This window comes from Mobula birostris, chromosome 1, assembly GCF_030028105.1.
Source record: "Mobula birostris isolate sMobBir1 chromosome 1, sMobBir1.hap1, whole genome shotgun sequence".
Taxonomy (NCBI): Eukaryota; Metazoa; Chordata; class Chondrichthyes; order Myliobatiformes; family Myliobatidae; genus Mobula; species Mobula birostris.
This window is the reverse complement of record NC_092370.1, coordinates 73,473,488-73,495,694: the sequence shown is the minus strand read 5'-3', so window position 1 is coordinate 73,495,694 and position 22,207 is coordinate 73,473,488. Positions and strand designations below refer to the sequence as shown.

The 22,207-nt window shown below is 43.3% G+C and overlaps 1 protein-coding gene across 4 annotated transcripts in view; it reads left to right on the top strand.

The window, feature by feature from the left end:
• LOC140197060 (arf-GAP with GTPase, ANK repeat and PH domain-containing protein 3-like) overlaps positions 1-22,207 on the top strand; it is a 542,744-nt gene that overhangs the window by 254,474 nt on the left and 266,063 nt on the right. The window contains exon 1 of one of the 4 annotated variants that reach the window (XM_072256982.1): positions 19,932-21,030. The exons of the other annotated variants lie outside the window; for them this stretch is intronic. Within the exon in view, the coding sequence (XP_072113083.1) occupies positions 19,932-21,030 (1,099 nt within the window). Of the gene's footprint in view, positions 1-19,931; positions 21,031-22,207 lie in introns of those variants that run through there. 4 annotated transcript variants of the gene reach the window in all.

Sequence of the window (22,207 nt, the reverse complement as noted above, 5' to 3'; positions counted from 1 at the left end):
TCTCGGCCATCCTCATCCATGCCAGCAATGGTGCCTACCCAAGCCAATTCCGTTGTCCTGTATCAAACCTATGCCTTTTCTAGCTAATTACCTGTCCAGATACCTTTAAGATATTATTATTGTACCTGTCTCTTGCAGCTTGTGTAGTATATCTACCATCCTCTGTGGGAAAGCTTACTTCTCAGATTTCCTTTAAATTTCTTCCCTCTCATCTTAACCCTATGCCCTCTAGTTCTGGACTCCCAAGTCCTGTGAAAAATACTTATCTATTCTACTCATGCCTCTCACAACTTTATAAATATCTATAAATTTACCCTTCAGTCTCCAACATTATTGTGAATAAACCCACCCTATCTGTTGTCTCCACTTTTTCAGGCAACACCCTCCCCACTGTCTGTATTGCTACCATATCCTTCTGTAGTGTGGTGATCAGAACCAAATGCAATACTTCATACAACTACAACATGACATCCCTACCCTTGTATGGAAATTGTCAGTCACTGCTATGGAACAGAGCAGATATAGATGAAGCTTGAAAAGAAACTCCAAACTGACAACCTTATATCTGTGCAGTTATGTCTGAGCAGGCTGGTGGTCACTGCCCTTGCTGTGTTGGAATTATACCCTCAGTTTATAATAACCAGGTACCCAGTCATGCGTGCATCAATAGTAATGTGACCATGTGTGTTTCCTCCAAGTGCTCCTGTTTGCTTCCACAGTCCAAAGATGTACTAGGTAGTAGGTTAATTGGTCACAGTGAATTGTCCTGTGATTAGGCTAAGCTTAAATAGATGGGTTGCTGGGCGCTGTGGCTTGTGGGGGGGGGGAGGCCTGTTCTGCACTGTATCCCTAAATAAAGAAATAACATTGTTAATATTTGCAGAATTAAGGTAGATATATGGTTTTAATGTACATATTGGTGATAATTGAATTGAATCAAAAATAATTTGAGAGGCTCAGTGACCTCGTCTTGGTCCTGTGGTCCAATCTGCAAGTGTAGGTCTAATGTAGATCAGAAGGATTTGTGTAGTTGGTCAGGAAGTCTCAGTGTTAGAATTTGAGAATTAGCTGCTGGAGAGGCATTGGATAGGGCACAATAAGCCCAAAGTATTGAAAATACTAAGCAGGTCAAGCAGCATCTGTGGAAAGAATCAGATTTATTATCACCAGCATGTGACGTGAAATTTGTTAACTTAGCAGCAGCAGGTCAATGCAATACATTATCTAGCTGAGAAAAAAAATAAATAAACAAATAAATCAATAAACAAACAAATAAACAAATAATAAATAAACAAATAAACAAATAAATAATATTGAAGAGATTTTTTAAAAATGTGCAAAAACAGAAATACTGTATATTTAAAAAAAAGTGAGGTAGTGTCCAAAGTTTCAATGTCCATTTAGGAATCGAATGGCAGAGGGAAAGAAGCTGTTCCTGAATTGCTGAGTGTGTGCCTTCAGGCTTCTGTACCTCCTTCCTGATGTTAACAATGAGAAAAGGGAATACCCTGGGTGCTGAAGGTCCTTAATAATGGATGCTGCCTTTCTGAAGATGTCCTAGGTACTTTATAGGCTCATACCCAAAATGGAGATTTACAACGTTCTGCAGCTTCTTTCGGTTCTGTACAGCAGCTCCTCCATACCAGAGAGTGATGCAGCCTGTCAGAATGCTCTCCACAGTACAGTTATAGAAGCTTTTGAGTGTATTTGTTGACATGCCAAATCTGTTCAATCTCCTAATAAAGTATAGCCGCTGTCTTGCCTTCTTTATAACAATATTGATATGTTGGGACCAGGTTAGATCCTCAGAGATCTTGACACCCAGGATCTTAGGTTAGATTAGATTAGATTCAACTTTATTGTCATTGTGCCAAGTACAGGTACAAAGCCAATGAAAAAAGCATTAAAAAGGGCCACTTTTCAACATAATTGTATAAGGGCTAAGAGAGTTGTAAAAGAGCGCCTGAAGGCTTTGTGTGTCAATGCAAGGAGCATTCGTAATAAGGTGGATGAATTGAAAGTGCAGATTGTTATTAATGATTATGATATAGTTGGGATCACAGACACATGGCTCCAGGGTGACCAAGGATGGGAGCTCAACGTTCAGGGATATTCGATATTCAGGAGGGATAGACATGAAGGGAGGGGAGGTGGGGTGGCGTTGCTGGTTAATGAAGAGACTAACGCAATAGAAAGGAAGGACATAAGCCAGGAAGATGTGGAATCGATATGGGTAGAGCTGCGTAACACTAAGGGGCAGAAGACGCTGGTGGGAGTTGTGTACAGGCCACCTAACAGTAGTAGTGAGGTCGGAGATGGTATTAAACAGGAAATTAGAAATGTGTGCAATAAAAGAACAGCAGTTATGAATGGTGACTTCAATCTACATGTAGATTGGGTGAACCAAATTGGTAAAGGTGCTGAGGAAGAGGATTTCTTGGAATGTATGCGGGATGGTTTTTTGAACCAACATGTCGAGGAACCAACTAGAGAGCAGGTTATTCTGGACTGGGTTTTGAGCAATGAGGAAGGGTTAATTAGCAATGTTGTCATGAGAGGCCCTTTGGGTAAGAGTGACCATAATATGGTGAAATTCTTCATTAAGATGGAGAGTGACATAGTTAATTCAGAAACAAAGGTTCTGAACTTAAAGAGGGGTAACTTTGAAGGTATGAGATGTGAATTAGCTAAGATAGACTGGCAAATGACACTTAAAGGATTGACGGTGGATATGCAATGGCAAGCATTTAAAGGTTGCATGGATGAACTACAACAATTGTTCATCCCAGTTTGGCAAAAGAATAAATCAAGGAAGGTAGTGCACCCGTGGCTGACAAGAGAAATTAGGGATAGTATCAATTCCAAAGAAGCAGCATACAGATTAGCCAGAGAAAGTGGCTCACCTGAGGACTGGGAGAAATTCAGAGTTCAGCAGAGGAGGACAAAGGGCTTAATTAGGAAGGGGAAAAAAGATTATGAGAGAAAACTGGCAGGGAACATAAAAACTGACTGTAAAAGCTTTTATAGGTATGTAAAAAGGAAAAGACTGGTAAAGACAAATGTAGGTCCCCTACAGACAGAAACAGGTGAATTGATTATGGGGAGCAAGGACATGGCAGACCAATTGAATAATTACTTTGGTTCTGTCTTCACTAAGGAGGACATAAATAATCTTCCAGAAATAGTAGGGGACAGAGGGTCCAGTGAGATGGAGGAACTGAGCGAAATACTTGTTAGTAGGGAAGTGGTGTTAGGTAAATTGAAGGGATTGAAGGCAGATAAATCCCCAGGGCCAGATGGTCTGCATCCTAGAGTGCTTAAGGAAGTAGCCCAAGAAATAGTGGATGCATTAGTGATAATTTTTCAAAACTCGTTAGATTCTGGACTAATTCCTGAGGATTGGAGGGTGGCTAATGTAACCCCACTTTTTAAAAAAGGAGGGAGAGAGAAACCGGGGAATTATAGACCGGTTAGCCTAACGTCGGTGGTGGGGAAACTGCTGGAGTCAGTTATCAAAGATGTGATAACAGCACATTTGGAAAGCGGTGAAGTCATCGGACAAAGTCAGCATGGATTTGTGAAGGGAAAATCATGTCTGATGAATCTCATAGAATTTTTTGAGGATGTAACTAGTAGAGTGGATAGGGATATACCAGTGGATGTGGTATATTTGGATTTTCAAAAGGCTTTTGACAAGGTCCCACACAGGAGATTAGTGTGCAAGCTTAAAGCACACGGTATTGGGGGTAAGGTATTGATGTGGATGGAGAATTGGTTAGCAGACAGGAAGCAAAGAGTGGGAATAAACGGGACCTTTTCAGAATGGCAGACGGTGACTAGTGGGGTACTGCAAGGCTCAGTGCTGGGACCCCAGTTGTTTACAATATATATTAATGACTTGGGTGAGGGAATTAAATGCAGCATCTCCAAGTTTGCGGATGACACGAAGCTGGGTGGCAGTGTTAGCTGTGAGGAGGATGCTAAGAGGATGCAGAGTGGCTTGGATAGGTTGGGTGAGTGGACAAATTCATGGCAGATGCAATTTAATGTGGATAAATGTGAAGTTATCCACTTTGGTAGCAAAAATAGGAAAACAGATTATTATCTGAATGGTGGCCGATTAGGAAAAGGGGAGGTGCAACGAGACCTGGGTGTCATTATACACCAGTCATTGAAAGTGGGCATGCAGGTACAGCAGGTGGTGAAAAAGGCGAATGGTATGCTGGCATTTATAGCGAGAGGATTTGAGTACAGGAGCAGGGAGGTACTACTGCAGTTGTACAAGGCCTTGGTGAGACCACACCTGGAGTATTGTGTGCAGTTTTGGTCCCCTAATCTGAGGAAAGACATCCTTGCCATAGAGGGAGTACAAAGAAGGTTGACCAGATTGATTCCTGGGATGGCAGGACTTTCATATGAAGAAAGACTGGATGAACTGGGCTTGTACTCGTTGGAATTTAGAAGATTGAGGGGGGATCTGATTGAAACGTATAAAATCCTAAAGGGATTGGACAGGCTAGATGCAGGAAGATTGTTCCCGATGTTGGGGAAGTCCAGAACAAGGGGTCACAGTTTGAGGATAAAGGGGAAGCCTTTTAGGACCGAGATTAGGAAAAACTTCTTCACTCAGAGAGTGGTGAATATGTGGAATTCTCTGCCACAGGAAGCAGTTGAGGCCAGTACATTGGCTATATTTAAGAGGGAGTTAGATATGACCCTTGTGGCTACGGGGATCAGGGGGTATGGAGGGAAGGCTGGGGCGGGGTTCTGAGTTGGATGATCAGCCATGATCATTATAAATGGCGGTGCAGGCTCGAAGAGCCGAATGGTCTACTCCTGCACCTATTTTCTATGTTTCTATGTTTCTAAATGCAGTTAGCATCTAACCAGAAATGCAAAGAATAGTGTTATTTACAAAATAACTGCGAATAAAAAGTAAGTGCTACAGCACACAAATATAAAAGTACTGAGACAATACAATATGGGTGCAATACTGTTTAGCGCTGTGATGTGAGGTTCAGCAGGGTCACAGCCTCAGGGAAGAAGCACCTCCTGTGCCTGCTGGTCCAGGAGCGGAGGCTCCTGTAGTGCCTACCGGATGCTAGGAAAGTAAAAAGTCCACGGTTAGGGTGAGATGCATCCTTGATAATGCTTTTCGCCCTGCCCAGGCAGTGTTTATGGTAGATGTTCTCAATGGTGGGCAATTGGGTGCTGATAATCTGATGAATTTGAAGCTGCTCACTCTTTCCACTTCTGATCCCTCTATGAAGATTGGTATGTGTTCCTTCGTCTTACCCTTCTTGAAGTCCACAATCAGCTCTTTCGTCTTACTGACGTTGAGTGCCAGGTTGTTGCTGCGACATCACTCCACTAGTTGACACATCTCACTCCTGTATACTCTCTCGTCACCACCTGAGATTCTACCTACAATGTTTGTATTGTCAGCAAATTTATAGATGGTGGTTGAGCTATGCCTGGCCACACAGTCATGTGTATAAGAGAAACCGTTGGTAGTTCATATATGGGATACTTTGGCAGAACTCGTGTCCATATCTCAGGTCTTTTTTTAAGTTTAAAGTTGTGTTTGTACTGTGACTGGAGCAGCCTTGATAGCAAAAGCACTGATAGTGATTGTGATCCTAAAGCAAAGGCTGGGGAATTTGTCAATTTTGAACCATAAATATAACCTGGTTTCTTATCAATGGCCAGTTTGTTTGGAGTGCTGTGTGTTGACAAGGACCCTGTTGGTGTATAGCACTCAAGGATCAAGTGAATGCTAGATTTTCTGGTTTAGCAACGCTGTGGAGTGTTGCAAACACAAGTAGCTTTGCAAAGGGAAGTTTTTGATGGAGACATGATGTTTGTGGAAGCAAAATGGCTGCATAAACTGCATCACAGGAGAAGGAAGAGGACAAGGTGTTGGTGATCATTGTTGGGAGCCAGGTCCATTTGGCACACGGGCAAATGGGGAAAGTCCACCTTTGTTTACTCTCTGTTTTTGGTTTCTGCTCCATGTTAATCTTGTCTGAAGACAGGTGTACCTCAGCTTATTCACTCACTGTTAATCATAAAACTATTCCATTTCATTTGGAGACCTGGTTTCGGTGAATGCTAAATAATTTTCTCTGTCTCATAGAGTCTTAGAGAAGTACAACACAGAAACAGGCCCTTTGGCCATCTGGTCCATGCTGAAACCATTTAAACTGCCTACTCCCATTGACCTGCACCTGGACCATACCCCTCCATATTCCTACTATCCATGTACCAATGCAAACTTCTCTTAAACATTAAAATTGAGCTCGCGTGCACCACCTTTGCTGGTAGCTCATTCTACAATCTCACCACTCTCCGAGTGAAGAAGATTCCCCTCATATTCCCCTTAAACTCCTCACCTTTCACCATTAATCCATGTCCTTTGGTTGTAGTCCCACTTAATCTCAGTGGGAAAAACCTGCTTGTATTTGCCCTATCTATACCTCTCATAGTTTTTAATACTTCTATTGTATCTCCTCTCAATCTTTTACATTCCAAAGAATACAGTCCTAACCTATTTAATCTTCCCTTATAACGCAGGTCCTACAGACTCGGCAACGTCCTTGTAAATTTTCTCTGTATTCTTTCAACTTTGTTTACATCTTTCCTGTAGGTAGATGACCAGAACTGCACACAATACTCCAAATTAGGCCTCACCACGTTTTATACTTAAACATAACATCCCATTTTCTGTACTCAATACATTGAAGGTCATTGTGCCAAAAACTTTCTTTACAACACTATCTACCTGTGACGTGACTTTCAATGAATTACGTACCTGTATTCCCAGATCCCTCAGTGCCCTACTATTCACTGTGTAAGACCTTTCCTGGTTGGTTCTACTGAAGTGCAAAAAACTTGCACTTGTCTGCATTAATTCTGTCTGCCATTCTTCTGCCTATTTTTCCAGCTGATTCAGATCTCTCTGCATGCTATAATAGCCTTCCTCACTGTCCACTACGCCCCCAATCTTTGTGTCAGCTGCAAACTTGCAGGTCTAGTTAACCACATTGTCAACCATATTATTGATATAGATGACAAACAACAAATAACGCAGCATCGAATCCTGGTGACACACCACTAGTCACAGGCCTCCAGTCAGAGGCAACCCTCTATGATCATTCTTTGGCTTCTCCCACAAAGCTAATGTCTAATCCAATTTACTACTACATCCTGAATGCCGAGTGACTGAATCTTCTTGACCAGCCTCCTATGCAGGACCTTGTCAAATGCCTTACTAAGATCCATGTAGGCAACATTCACTGCCTTGCCGTCATCCTTTTTCCTGGTAACTTCCTCGAAAAGCTCTATAAGGTTGGTTAGACATGACCTACCATGCACTAAGCCATGCTAACTATCCTTAATCAGTCCATGTCCATCTAAATCTTATACTTGGTTCCTGAGAATACTTTCCCATAACTTTCCCACAACTGATATCAGACTCACTGGCCTATAATTTCCTGGTTTCCGTTTTTTTATTTACACAGCAGAACAACATTGGCTATCCTCCAATCTTCTGGACCTCTCCTGTCACTAAGGATGTTTCAAATATCTCTGCTAAGGCCACAGCAATTTCCACGCTTGCCTCCCGTCGGGTCTGAAGGAAAACCTTGTCTAGCCCTGGGGATTTATCCACCCTGATTTGCCTCAGGGCAAGAAACACCACCTCCTTTGAATCTGTACAGGGTCCATGAAGTTGATGCCACTTTCCCTCATTTCTATAGTCTCTGTATGTCTCCCAAGTAAATATAGTTATCCACACTCTTTTAGATCGATGGATAGTAATATTTGATGAACATGTGGAATGTGGCTATAGTTTTCAGTTATTGCGAGGGAGCTTACATAGACACTTGGGTAGTGTCTGCAGGCAGTTTGAACTTGACCTACCTGCAATAGTCCCAATAAAGTCTCACCAGGACTCTATTATTGGAGTGAGGAACCGTGATCCAACACATTTTTTTTACAATAAAGGCCAGCACGCTTTGTCTTCATAATTGATTACTGGATCTATATGCTGATTTTAAAGGTTTATGTACAAGAATAACTAGGTCCCTCTGAATACCAACATATTTCAATCATGTAGCATTTAAAATATTTTTTGTTTTAATATTTCACAGTGAAGTAGATGTTCTGCATTTTTCCACATTATCTCTATTAGCATTGTCTTTGCCCATTCACTCAAGACTCCATATAACCCCATGAAGTATCTCTGCACCCTCCTCAAAGCCTATACTTCTATCTATCTTTTGTCATCAGCAATCTTGTACACTTTACACATCAGAGTTGTTACGGGTAATGCAATTGGTTTCTAGAATCATTAGTAATACAGCATAGAAACAGGCTCTTTGGCCCAACTTGTCCATGCCAACCAAGGTACCTTCCTGAGTGCGCCCATTTGTGTTTGTTTGGCCTATATCTCTTGAAACCTTTCCCATCCATGACTCGAACCTCATCACTAAGCTCCGAAACCTGGGCTTTGATACCTCCCTGTGAAATTGGATCCTTGATTTCCTTACTAGTAAACCTCAGCTCATATGGATTGGCAGCAGCATCTCTTCCATAATCACCATCAGACCAGGTGCACCACAAAGCTATGTGCATAACCCCCTGCTGTACTCACCTGATACTTATGATTCTGTGACTACATACAGCTCTAATGCCATATTTGTGTTTGCTGACAACACCACTGTTGTTGGCCAAATCAAAGGTGGTGACGTATTGCCGTATAGGAGGGAGATTGAAAATCTGGTTGAGTGGTGCCACAACAACAAGATATCATTCAATGTCAGCAAAGCTAAAGAGCTGATTATTGACTACAGAACGAAGAAGCTCGAAGTCCATGAGCCAGTCCCCATTGGAAGATTGGAGGTGGAGAGGGTCATTAACTTTAAAATCGTTGGCATTATCATTTCAGAAGATCTGTCCTGTGACCAGCATGTAAGTGCCATTACAAAGAAGGCACCGCAGTGCCTCTAATTTCTCAGAACTTCGTATAGATTCAGCATGTCACCAAAAATTTTGACAAACTTCTATAGATGCACAGTGGAGAGTATCCTAACTGGTTGCATCATGGCCTGGTATGGATACATCAATGCCCAAAAGCCGACAAAAAGTGGTGGATACAGCCCAGTTTGTCACAGGAAAAGTCCTCCCCACTATTGAGCACATCTATAACAAACGCTGCCACAAAAAAGCAGCATCCGTTATAAAGGATGCCCACCATCCAGGTCATGTTCTCTTTTAGGTACAGCCATTGGGAAGGTGGTACAGGTGCCTTACGTTCTACACCACCAGGTTCTTGGAACGGTTATTACCCTTCAACATCAGACACCTGAACTGGCATGGATAACTTCACAATACTCAACTCTGAATTGATTCTACAAACTACTGACACGCTTTCAAAGACTCTATACAATTTATGTTCTCAATTTTATTTTTTATTTGCACAGTTTGTCTTTTGCAAATTAGAGTGTTTGTCAGTATTTGTTGTTTATATGGTTTTCATAAAATTCTATTGTATTATTTTTCCCAGTAAATGCTTGCAAGTATACAATATACACACTTTGATAATAAATTTACTTTGAATTTTGTCTTTTTAAATGTTATAATTGTATCCACCTCTACAGCTTCCAACAATGGGCATCAGAATGAAGGGTGATAGATAATTTACTGCACAGTTGGTAGCTGTTCTGTAATCAGCTCCAAAAAAGAGCCAACCAAAGAAGCACTTAAATGAAATGTGATTCCTAACCTTCAGCCTCTTCCCTTGTTGATTACAGCAATGAAGAACTTTTGTCTTGATGGGAATCATTTTCTTTGGAGCAAAGTAAACAGGTCAAAGTCAAGTGCAATATCATATGTTCTGTCTACTCTTCTTGTTGCCTCAGTAAAGCAGGCTACATATCAAAGAACCTACCTACTCCAGACAGTCTCTCTTCTCTCCTTTCCCATCAGGCAGAAAATACAAAAGCATGAAAGCATGTTCCACCAGGCTCAAAGGCAGCTTCTGCCCCCCTGTTACCAGCGTCCTGAATGGACCTCTTGTACGATAAGATGGATTTGTTGCCTCACAGTTGTTATGATCTTGCATTTTATTGTTTATCTGCACTGCACAGGTTCAGTAGCTTTTACCTTTTATACTGCATTGTTATTGTTTTACCTTATTCTAGCTCAATGCATTTGGTAATGATTTGATCTTTAGTAGCAGTATGCAATCAAGTTTTCACTCTATCTCGGTAATGTGACAATAATAAACCAATGCCAATACAAGAACATGTAGACACAGATGCAACAGAAAATTACTAGCAGCAGCATCACAGGTACATAGCATCATATAAACAGTATTCACAAGAAAAGCATGATGAAACAGGCATGATGAAATGGTGGAACAGACCTGATGTGCCGGATGGCCCAATTCTGCTCCTGTATCTTATAGTCTTAAATCTTTCCTACACATATACCTGTCCAAATAAGTTTTAAACGTATTAATGTATCTACCTCAATCACTTCATCTGGTAGCGCATTTCAAATACAGACTACTTCTGGCTAAAAATGTTACCCCTCAGGTTCCTATTATATTTATGCTATCTAGTTCCAGATTCCCCAACCCTGAGAAAAAGACTGTGCACATTCACCTTATCTGTGTCCTTCATGATTTCTCTATTGTCATTCCTCATTCTCTAACTTCAATAATAAACAGTCCCAACATGCGCAGCATCTAATCACAAACAAGAGAAAATCTGCAGATGCTGGAAATCCAAGCAACACACACAAAATGCTGGAGGAACTCAGCAGGCCTGGTAGCATCTATGGAAAGAAGTGCAGTTGACGTTTTGGGTCTCTCCTCAGCTTCCACTCCAGAGAAAACGGCCCGAGTGTGTCCAAACTTATTACCACATTCATTCTAACCCAGGCAGAAATGTAGTAAACTTCTTCTGCACCCTCTCTAAATCTTTCAAAAGCTTCTGATAAAGGGCTGACCAGAGTTGAATGCAATACTATATATGGGGCCACTGCAATCTACCTTCCCTTGTAGAGGGTCCAGTAAGCACAGGTTGTAGTTTTAATTGGTAGAAGGCCTAGAGGGGAGGCACAGTAGTATTGTGGTTAGTACAATGCTTTACAATGCCAGTGAACACTGATCATGGTTCAATTCCCATCGCTATCTGTAAGCAGTTTGTAGGTTTGCCCTGTGACTGCATTGGTTTCCTCTGGGTGCTGAAGTTTCATCCCATATTCCAAAAAAGTGTACTGGTTTGAGCTAGTAAGTTGTGGGCAAGCTATGTTGGCACCCGAAGCATAGTGACATGGACTGCCCCTATCCTCGCACTCTGTTGGCCGTTATTGCAAACAGCACATTTCACTGTTTTGATGTCCAAAGGTGAGGCTCCAGGTATTCCCTGCTGCTCCCGAGTCTTAAGTTATTTCAGACTTGAGACTGTGAAATTGGTAATGTTCCAGTCCTGGAATTACTTGCACTTAATGAATAAGTGCTTCCATTTTCCCACTGATGCAGCAATCCCACCCTGGGACTGCTACAGCAGTGTTGCTGTTCAGGCTATTGCCTGAGAGTGCAGTTCAGGTTCTGATCACTAGAGGTCACTAGGAGCCCAGATAGATGCTTGATAAACATCAGGTTGATGGTTACTAACAGCAATGCAGAGTTGAGATTACAATGTACAGGAGCTTATTGAATTGTTAAGTAGGCTTGAGGAGCCAACTGGCCGATTTCTGCTCTGAACTTGCATGTTGTTATTGGGTGCACACATTGAGTACAGCAGGTGAATGGAAGTCACCCTTCTCACCTGGCTGGGCGGGTTGGGGTACTGAGGTAATCACACAAAATTTTGGAGGTACTCATCAAGTCAGGAAGTATCTGTAGAAAGGAATAACAAGTTGATTTTCAGGCCAAGACTCTTCATTAGGATGGGAAAAGAAGGGGGAAGAAGCCAGAATAAGGTAGTGGGGGTGGGAGAGGGGAAGGAGTACAAGCTAGAAGGTGAGCGATCAAACCAGTAAGGGAGAAGGTAAGTGGGTAAAGGGGGTGAATGGGATGAAGTGAGAAGCTGGTAGGTGATAGGTGGAAAAGGTAAAGGTGAAGGAATCGGGATAAAAGAGGAAAGTGGACCATGGAAGAAAGGCAAGTAGGAGGGGCACTACAGAGACATAATAGAAGAAGAGAAGGGGTAAGAAGGGAGCCAAAACGGGGAATGGAAAAAGAGAGAAGGCGGAAGGGGGAAAAATTACTGACAGTTAGAAAAATTGATGTTCATGCTTTCAGCTTGGAGATTACCCGGGCAGAACCTGAGAGTGGCCTCATCGTGGCAGTAGAGGAGGCCAAGGACCGACATGCCCAAATGTGAATGGGCAGTGGAATTAAAATGGTTGGCCACAAGGAAATCCTGCTTGTTGTGGACAGAGCGATGGTACTTGAGAACCTCCCTCTGATGCCCCTTCTCCTTCCCTTTCTCTCTTGTTCCATTCTCTTCTCCTATCAGAATTCCTTCTTCTTTAGCCCTTTACCTTTTCCACCTTATCACTTCCCAGCTTCTCACTTCATCCTCTCTCCTCCACTCACCAACCATCCCCCTGATCTAGGTTTACCTATCACCTTCTAGCTTGTACTCTTCCCTCTCCCCCTACCTTCTCATTCTGGCCTCTTCCCCCAGTCATTCCAGTCCTGATGAAGGGTCTTGGCCCAAACTGTTGACTCTTTATTCTTTTCCATAGATGCAGCCTGACCTACTGAGCTCATTCAGCAGTTTGTGCGTGTTACTCTGGATTTCCAGAATCTGCAGAATCTCTGGTGTTTGGGACTGAGGTTATCTCTAACTGCTGGTTTCCCCTTTGTGTTCTTGGAGTAGCTGAATGAACCACTGCTCTTGTCCAGGAATTTTTGTCTTTCTCTCTAGCTTTCGTACTGGCTGCCAGTACACTGGCTAGACAGGGAGATACTTGGATGGTGTTCTAGCCCAGAGCATAGGTGCAGTTTGTAAAGCAGATGCGTTATTTTGGAAAAGAACAGGAAGTTATAGTGCATGCACCAGAGAAGTGGCAGGATCAACAGTGAATATCCAAAGATTAGTGCAAACTTGGATTCAGAGCAAGTATCGCCTAGCTGCCCCTTCAAACCAACTTGACAGCTCAATAAGATTGTGCTCAATCTGATTATAACCTCAGCTCTGCATTCTTGCCTTCCCAAATAACCTATCATTCTGTAGTTCATCAAGTATCAATCTATACAGTACTGTCTTTAAAATAGAGTGACTTGGGATCCATCAGACTATGAAGAACGGTGGGGATGATGGCAGAACAGAGATGCCTGAAGTTTCTGGGAATAGTTCACAAGGCCCCACAGAAGAAGTTCTCAAATGGCAGGGCTAGGCAACTGTGGCTGACGAGGGAAGTTATGGTCTACATAAAAGCCAAGGAAAGGGCATATAAGATTGCAAAAGTGAGTTGGATGATTGGGAAAGTTTTAAAATCCAAAAAAAGACAACTAAAAAAGGCTTTAAGAAGGGTAAAGCGGAAATACAAGGGCAAACTAGCCTATAATATAAAGCAGAATACTGTAAGTTTTTTCAGTTATATAAAGAATTAAAGAGAGGTGAAAGTTGATATTGGACCACTGGAAAATGATGCTGGTGAGGACAAAGAAATGACAGATGAATTTATTAAGTACTTGGTTTCTGTCTTTACTGTGGAACACACTAGCTATATCCCAGAGGTTTGTGAGAGTCAGAGCAGGAATGAGTGTCATTGCTATTACAAAGGAAAAGTGCTAGGTAAACTGAAAGATCTTAAGGTGGACAAGCTACCTGCACCAAATGGACTGCATCCCAGAGTCCTGAGAGAGTTTGCTGAAGAGATAATGGATGCATTGGTCATGATCTTTCAAGAATCACTTGATGCTGGCATAGTCCCGGAGAAATGGAAAATTGCAAATGTCACTTCACTTTTTAAGAAAGGAAGAAGGCAAAAGAAACGAAATTATAGGCCAGTTAGCCTAATAGTGGTTGGGAAAATGTTGGAGTCTATTAGTCATGACAAGGTTTTGGGGTACTTGGAGAGGCAGTGGATGTCATTTACTTAGATTTTCGGAAGGCATTTGACAAGATGCTACACTTGAGGCTGCTTAACAAGATAAAATCCGATGGCATTACAGGAAGGATACTGGCATGGATAGCGGAAAGGCTGACAGGCAGGAGGCAGCGAGTGGGAATAAAGGGGCTCTTTTCTGTTTGGCTGCCAGTGGTGTTCCTCACGGCTCAGTATTGGGACTGCTACCTTTCACATTGTCAGCGAGTTGGATAATGGAATTGATGACTTTGTGACAAAGTTTGTGGATGATATGAAGACAGGTGGAGGGGTAGGTAGTGCTGAGGAAGCAATACGATTGCAGCAGGACTTAGGCATATTGGAAGAATGGGCAAAAACATGGCAGATGGAATACATTGTTGGGAAACGTATGATAATACATTTTGGTAAAAGGAACAATAGTGCAGACTGTTATCTAAGTGAGAAAATTCAAACATCAGAGGTGCAAAGGGACATGGGGAGTCCTCGTACAAGACTTCCAGAAGGTTAATTCATAGGTTGAGTCTGTGGTAAAGAAAGCAAATGAAAAGTTGGCATTTATTTCAAGGGGAATAGAATATAAAAACAAGGAGATAATGCTGAGGATTTATAACATACTTGGAGTATTGTCAACAGTTTTGGGCCCCTTGTCTGAGAAAGGATGAGTTGTTATTGGAGGGAGTCCAGAGAATGTTCATGAGGATGATTCCTGGAATGAAGGTGTTAACATAGGAGTGTGTGGTAGTTTTGGATCTGTAGTCACTGGAATTTAGAAAAATGTTGGGGGATCTCATTGAAACCTACTGAATATTGAAAAGATAGGGTGGATGTGGAAGGAATGTTTCCTCTGGTGAGGTATCCAGAATTAGAGGGCACAGCCTCAAAATAGAGGGGCGACCTTTTAGAACAGAAGTAGGAAGGATTTTTTTTAAGCCAAAGAGTGGTGAATTTGTGGAATGCTTTACCACAGGCTTCGGTGGATGCCATTTCTGTGGGTATATTTAAAGCGGAAGCTGTTTGGGGCATCAAGGGATATGGTGAGAGGGCAGGTGTATGGGGTTTACTGGGATTTGGGATCAGCCATGATGAAATAGTGGAGCAGACTCAATGGACTAAATGGCCTAACTCTAATTTTATGTCTTATATATGCGAAACATGGCAGGAGGTACTGGCTTAGGTAGTACCTTGTTTGGCATGGACAAGTTGGGCTGAAGAACCGGTTCTTGTGTTTTATTGAATCGTGTTCCTCTGAGAGAAAAAGTATTTACTGTATTTCTGTCTTCAGTGAGTGATCATTTTTATTAAACAGTAACCTCCTCGTTCTAGAGTCTCCCATAAAAGGAATCATCCACTCCATATCCACTCTGTCCATACCTCCCAAGATTTTGTATACAGTCATAGAGTAGTTTAGCATGGAAGCAAGCACTAACCTAGACACTTTTGCTGAGAATGGCCCATGAGGGGAAAATAATTCAGCCATGATTGAATGGCAGAGCAGACCCAATGCCCGGGTAGTCTAATACTTCCTGCCTGATGTCTGATGGTCTTACATCCCTCTTATCCAAATATCTTTTAAATATTGGTATTTTGCCTGTCTCCAGTAGCCTATTCCATATACACATCACCCTCTGCATGAAAAAGTTGCCCTTCAACTCCTTTTCAAATCTTTCACTTCTCACCTTAAACCATTACTTTACTTTATTGTCGCCAAACAATTGATACAAGAGCATACAATCATCACAGCGATATTTGATTTGATTCTGTGCTTCGTGCTCCCTGGATTACAAATCGATAGTAAATATTAAAAAATTTAAATTATAAATCATAAATAGAAAATAGAAAAATGGAAAGTAAGGTAGTGTAAAAAAACCGAGAGGCAGGTCTGGATATTTGGAGGGTACGGCCCAGATCCGGGTCAGGATCTGTTCAGCAGTCTTATCACAGTTGGAAAGAAGCTGTTCCCAAATCTGGCCGTACGAGTCTTCAAGCTCCTGAGCCTTCTCCCCAAGGGAAGAGGAACGAAAAGTATGTTGGCTGGGTGGGTCGTGTCCTTGATTATCCTGGCAGCACTGCTCCGACAGCGTGCGGTGTATAGTGAGTCCAAGGACGGAAAGTTGGTTTGTGTGATGTACTGGGCTGTGTTCACGACCTTCTGCAGCTTCTTCCGGTCTTGGACAGGATAACTTCCGCACCAGGTTGTGATGCACCCTAGAGGAATGCTTTCTACGGTGTATCTATAAAAATTAGTGAGGGTTTTAGGGGACAGGCCAAATTTCTTTGTCTTCTTAGGAAGTAAAGGTGCTGGTGGGCTTTCTTGGCAGTGGACTCTGCTTGGTTGGACCAAGTCAGGTCATTTGTGATATTGACCCTGAGGAACTTAAAGCTTTTGACATGTTCCACCGATGTAAATGGGGTCGTGCGGTCCGCTACGCCTTCTGAAGTCAACAACCAATTCCTTCGTCTTGCTGACGTTGAGGGTTAGGTTATTGTCTTCGCACCATGCCACCAGGTTCTTAATTTCCTCTCTGTACTCAAACTCATCATTACCCGAGATACGGCCTACAATTGTTGTGTCATCAGCAAACTTATATATTGAGTTTGATGGAAACTTGGCTACACAATCATGGGTGTACAGTGACTACAGCAGGGGGCTGAGTACACAGCCTTGTGGAGCACCAGTGCTCAGAGTGATTGTAGAGGAGAGTTTGTCCCCTATTTTTACAGCCTGGGTCCTGTCTGTGAGGAAGTTGAAGATCCAGCTGCAGATCAGAGTGCTAAGGCCCAGGTTCCGGAGCTTAGGAATCAGTTTATTTGGAATGATGGTGTTAAAGGCAGAGCTGTAGTCAATGATAAGGAGCCTTACGTATGCGTCTTTATTCTCCAGGTGTTCTAAGGAGAAATGTAGGGCCAGAGAGATGGCATCTGCCATTGACCTGTTGCTCCAGTAGGCGAATTGCAAAGTGTCGAGGTTGACTGGTAGGCTGTGGTTGTTGTGTACCATAACCAATCTCTCGAAGCACTTCATAGCAATTGATGTCAGAGCCACAGGTCGATAAGTCATCCAGGCATACCACCTTGCTCTTCTTCGGCACCGGGATTATTGTTGCCTTCTTAAAACCTATGCCTTCTTGTTCGTAGTTGCCTTTCCCTGAAAAAGGACTGTGCTTATATCCCCCATGATTGTATAAACATCTAAGATCATGTCTCACTCAGCAATGAAGTCCTCTCTGATCAACCTTTCCTGTTGGCTCATGCACTTATATACATGTAGCATCCTTGTAAATCTTTGCATATTTTTCCAGTTTAATGATGTATATCCTATAGCGGGGCAACTGAAACTGTACACAATACTTTAGTTGTGGTCTCACTTTCTTCTTTAAAACTGCAACATAATGTCCCACCTCGTTTACTCCGTGCCCTGACTGTTGAAGGCCAGCATGCTAAATGCTTTCTTCTCCACGCTGTCTACCTATGATGCCACTTTCAGCAAGCTGTATACTTGTACAATGTATTTGTAGCTTGCATTCTCACCTTGCTTGTTCACTGTATGGTCGTAAGTCAGCTAATTCTGTTTAAAATTCCTTGGACAAGGTTGGGTCACTAGGCGAATTTCCTGGATTGCTCAGTGAATTGTGGGGGATTACATTTTGCCTGCATTGATTTCCATCCCAGGTTCTTCATTTCATTGTCCAAGTGAGCTCGCATTTCCATAGCTCATTTCATGGTCCAACGTTCCAAAACACTTCACATACAGTGAAGAGCATAAGTTCTTATGATGTGGGAGAAATGAATTGAGACAGCAGGTCCCACAAACAGCAATGAGATGATGGCCAGATCATCTTGTTTTATTGATATAGCAGTGGAACAAACATTGGCCTCAGGACACTGAGCAGAACCTTCTTGTTTTCCAATATTGGATTTTCACTCCTGCTCAACAGGGTAGACTTAATGTGTTGAGGAACAACTGCACAACTGACATTGTGGCACTCTTTGTCAACTGTGCTTCCCCATAGATTATCAATACAGTTACAGAAGGAAATATGATTCATTTTGTCTGTGCTTGGTCCCTTGAGAACAATCTTACTTTATGCTTGTACTTAATTGCCCTTCATATTCTGTAAGATCCCCCTTTGGAATTTCTGAGTTCAAAGTAAATTTATTATCAGACAGACAGGTATGATACCATATTCTACCTCGAGATTCATTTTCTTGCAGGCATTTACAGGAAAAACACAGTAGAATTTTACAAAAACTATGTATAAACAGACAACACTGATGAAGAATCAATGTGAGAAAGGAGACAAACTATACAAATAAAAATAATAATGTGAACATGAGTTGGAAGGAGGTCTTGAAAGTGCGTCTGCGCGGAATGTTGCTACCGCCTTTGTAGACATTGAGTTTTGCATCACAGCCACTCTCTGTGTCCTGAGATCCCTCAGTGTAGGCAGTACAGAACCAGAGGTTCTCCTGCCTGGTTTCAAGTCTGAGCCTGGCACTGGAGGCCAGGGCAGGTGAAACTAACAGTCTGTTGAGGCACAGCCCCATGTTGTCAGGTATTGAAAATTAAAAGACAGCCAATGTTGGAAGTCTGAAATAAAAACAGATACTGGTCAGGTAGCTTCTCTGGAAGCAGACATTAACTCAATGAAGAGAACTTAATCTGACCTGTTAACTCGTTCCTTGCCTGACTGCTGAATGTTTCCAGCACTTTCTGTTTATTATTACCTAGTCATCAGGATTTTCTCCTGCTGCTTGTTCTGTCATCAGTGAACTGATGCTTTTGCCCTGACCTCACTGCGCTGTCTTTTGGTCTCTGCACTGGATGAGAAAGGGCAGCATGGTCGCCTAGCAGTTAGCATCGACAACCTGGGTTCAATTCTGCCACTGTCTGTACGTTCTCCCTGTGACCATGCAGGCTTTCTCTGGGGGCTCTAGTTTCCTCCCACGTTTCAAAGACTTCTGGGTTAGTAAGGATTAGTAAGTTGTGGGCATGCTATGTTGGCACTGGAAGCGAGCGACCCCAGCACATCCTCGAGCTGTGTTAGTCATTGATGCAAGTGACACATTTCACACTATGTTTCAATATACGTGACGAATAAAGCTAACCTAACCTAACAGGCACTGGGATTTAAGTAGATCCGCTCCATGTTTTCCCTCTCTCCTCTCTCTCCCTCTCCCTCTGTTGACAGATAAAGTGCAAGGTACAGGCATGCAGGAGCAGTGTGTGAGAGAGTATTTCTGAACTAATTACGTCCAGGTCTGAGGCAGAAGGAGCTGACATGTCACAGTTCTCAGTGCAAGTTACAACAAGAAGCTTTCAGCCGCAGACTCGTAGCAGCATTGCGGGCTGCAGCACTGAGGAAAGAAACTTCAGTGCAGGGCCCTGAGTCCTTCGCTGTTGAGACGAGCTGAGCTGGCCACTGCATGCTGTAAGGTGTGAGACCCATCCTGGCAGACCTGCGTTCTGGTAGCTGCTGTTCAATAAGAGCTTGCTGAACCTCCCCGTGTGGATTGTTATTAAAGCTGGTTGGCTGCCGATTCTGAGGTGACTCAAGCAGAGAAGAATGTTCTTCAAACGAGAAGACAGCAGCACCCAGCGACTCTGCTGAGAGTAGAAGATGCTGGTGCTGCTTGACGGGCCCCGAATGTGGCAGCTCCTGACGGGCAGAGGCCGGTGGGCAGAAGGCTGGTACGGAGCGTGGTGGGGATCACAGGGGGGAAGTGTGCGAGGTCCACTGATGTGAGGCTGAGCCAATTGTGTGGTCCTGCCTCTGAGGACAGAGCTGGAGGTGCAGGGCTGTTCACCGGGGCACGGCAGGATGTTGCAAGCGCAGTGCAAGCTCACTGCAAACAAGTGTGCCTGCTGCCACCCAGCTGGTGAACAAGCTGAGCCTGCGGTGACAGAACAGGTAAATATTACCGGGGCTATACAGGTTAAACTGAAGAGACTGACTGAGGGCCGGGCGGCTTGTATCCGGAAGGAGGCCGACCCCTGTGACGCGGTCGGGTTCTCCAGGAAACTGATGGTGGCTTCCCTGCCGGGATCTTTCAGCAACAGACCAAGACGTCCCAGGAGCATCTGTGTCCCAGGGGACAGGATCGGATTACAGCTAGAGCTGGAATCAGCAGGGCTAAACAGAGCAAGAGGGATCGATCTCGAGTCACAGTCTGAAAGGGAGCTTTCGCCGCAGGATGGTGAAGCAGCAGTATCCGTACGTGCTGGCAGGAAGGAGTTACATAGACCTCTCAGTATGAGTTTCCTTGAGACATACAAAACCTCTTCACCAGGTGAGGTCAAGTGTGTGGCTGCTGTTGAAACTCCGCAGACCCGCATGGTCACCAGGTCTGACAGTGGCCGTTTCCTGCGAACAGGCTATCGATGGTCCAGTCAGCGACGGGCATGCTCATCTACGAAAATTGGAGTTGCAAAAGAGACAGCAACAGATCTCAAGACCCAAAACTCCAAGGTATTATTCAAATCACTGAGAAGAAGCTTGAGTTTCCGGCTGAAGAGGGTGCCCGAGACAAAGGAGCCCGAGGGCAGCAGGGTCAGAACACAGAGTGTTGGAGACTCTTTTCCACAAAGACCACAGCCCCATGTCCGTGAGTCACAAAAGCAAGAGGAAAGTAAAAATTGGCCAGGGCAGCCACCACCTTTACCCAGCAGAGGGAATTCTGCATGTTCCCCAAAAGCAAACTCTGAGCAAAGCAGCTGGTGGAAGATCCTGACTGCCCACTTTCGCAAAAAGCACTTTTTTGGCACCAAAGAACCACAGAAAACTGATCAATTACAATCAGAGAGACGGAACAATGGCTGGACTTCCTTAACTGAGGGACAGAATGTGGCCCAGTGTAGGAGTAGTGAGCCTCTCGCCGTTGTTGGAGCGAGGGTCAGAGGTGAAGTGCCATCAGTGGAAGGTAAACTGGTTTCCAAGTGTGTCACACAACCTGGGGTCAGCAAAGGATAGCAACAATCTTTGGGGAGATTTTGGCAAAGATGGTGTTTGTTGTATGGGGCTGGATCTAAGTGATGAAATTAATCTGTTATTGGGAGATGTATTAACCAAACTTCAACTAACAACGTTGAAATGGAGTAGCTCTGTACTAATAAACTTAATGTGTTGTGTCACAGAAATCCTTCCTGAACCCTGAACATGCATGTGCCATTAACTGGTGTGGAGTTAAGGAGGTTTGGGGAATTCACACTGTGTTGCCTGAGTTTCAGCATGCTGCTTGCTGTAAGGAATTATGGGTGTGAACCCAGGAAATGTTTATCTTAGTTACCTGTGGTGCTGGCTGTCCATTGAACTGTTATCAGCTTGGGGGCGGGGATGGCATAATGAGTCAATTGGAAAGGTTAAGGTTGCTTGATTAACCCTTGCAACATCGAAAGCCTGGGTGTGACCTTGCAGTCTAAATTACAGGGTTATTTGTGAGTCAGTGGCTGAAGGTGAAGGGAGGAGTTGAAGCATGACACAACTGAGCAGTGTTCTCCTGCAGGAACAGAACCTGATTTCTTTCCCAGCATTCAACAGTTGCTCCAGTTGTATGAGAATTTTATAATCTGCCTGATGGGAGGGTTTGAGCTGCTGCTCTGTGTCATCCATCTGCTGTTGTTTCATTTACCGTTCTAGTAAAGCATTTTTAAAACATTTATGCACCTTCTTTTCTAAAGTAACTTTTTCCGTTCATCAAAGCTGGAGTTCCAGTTACACTTAATCCTTTAGATCTTTCACTGCTCACGGCTTTCTAGCTGAGGCTTAGTTAGAACAGGTCACCCAGTGAGATGGCAGTCATTTGTTATTGAGGGAGTAGTGTTCCATTCAGCTGAGTGGAGTTTCAGAAGGCAAAGGAGCAGAATTAGGCTGTTCAGGCCATTGGCTCTATTATTTAATCATGGCTGATTTATTTTCTCTGTCAACTCCAATCTCCTGGTTCTCACCATAACCAAAAGACTGTAAGACATAGGGGCCAAAATTGGGCCCTTCAGCACATTAAATCTGCTCCGCCATTCCATCTTGGCTGATTTATTATCCCTTTCAACCCCTTTCTCCTGCATTCTCTCCATAATCTTTGACACCCTTACTAATCAAGA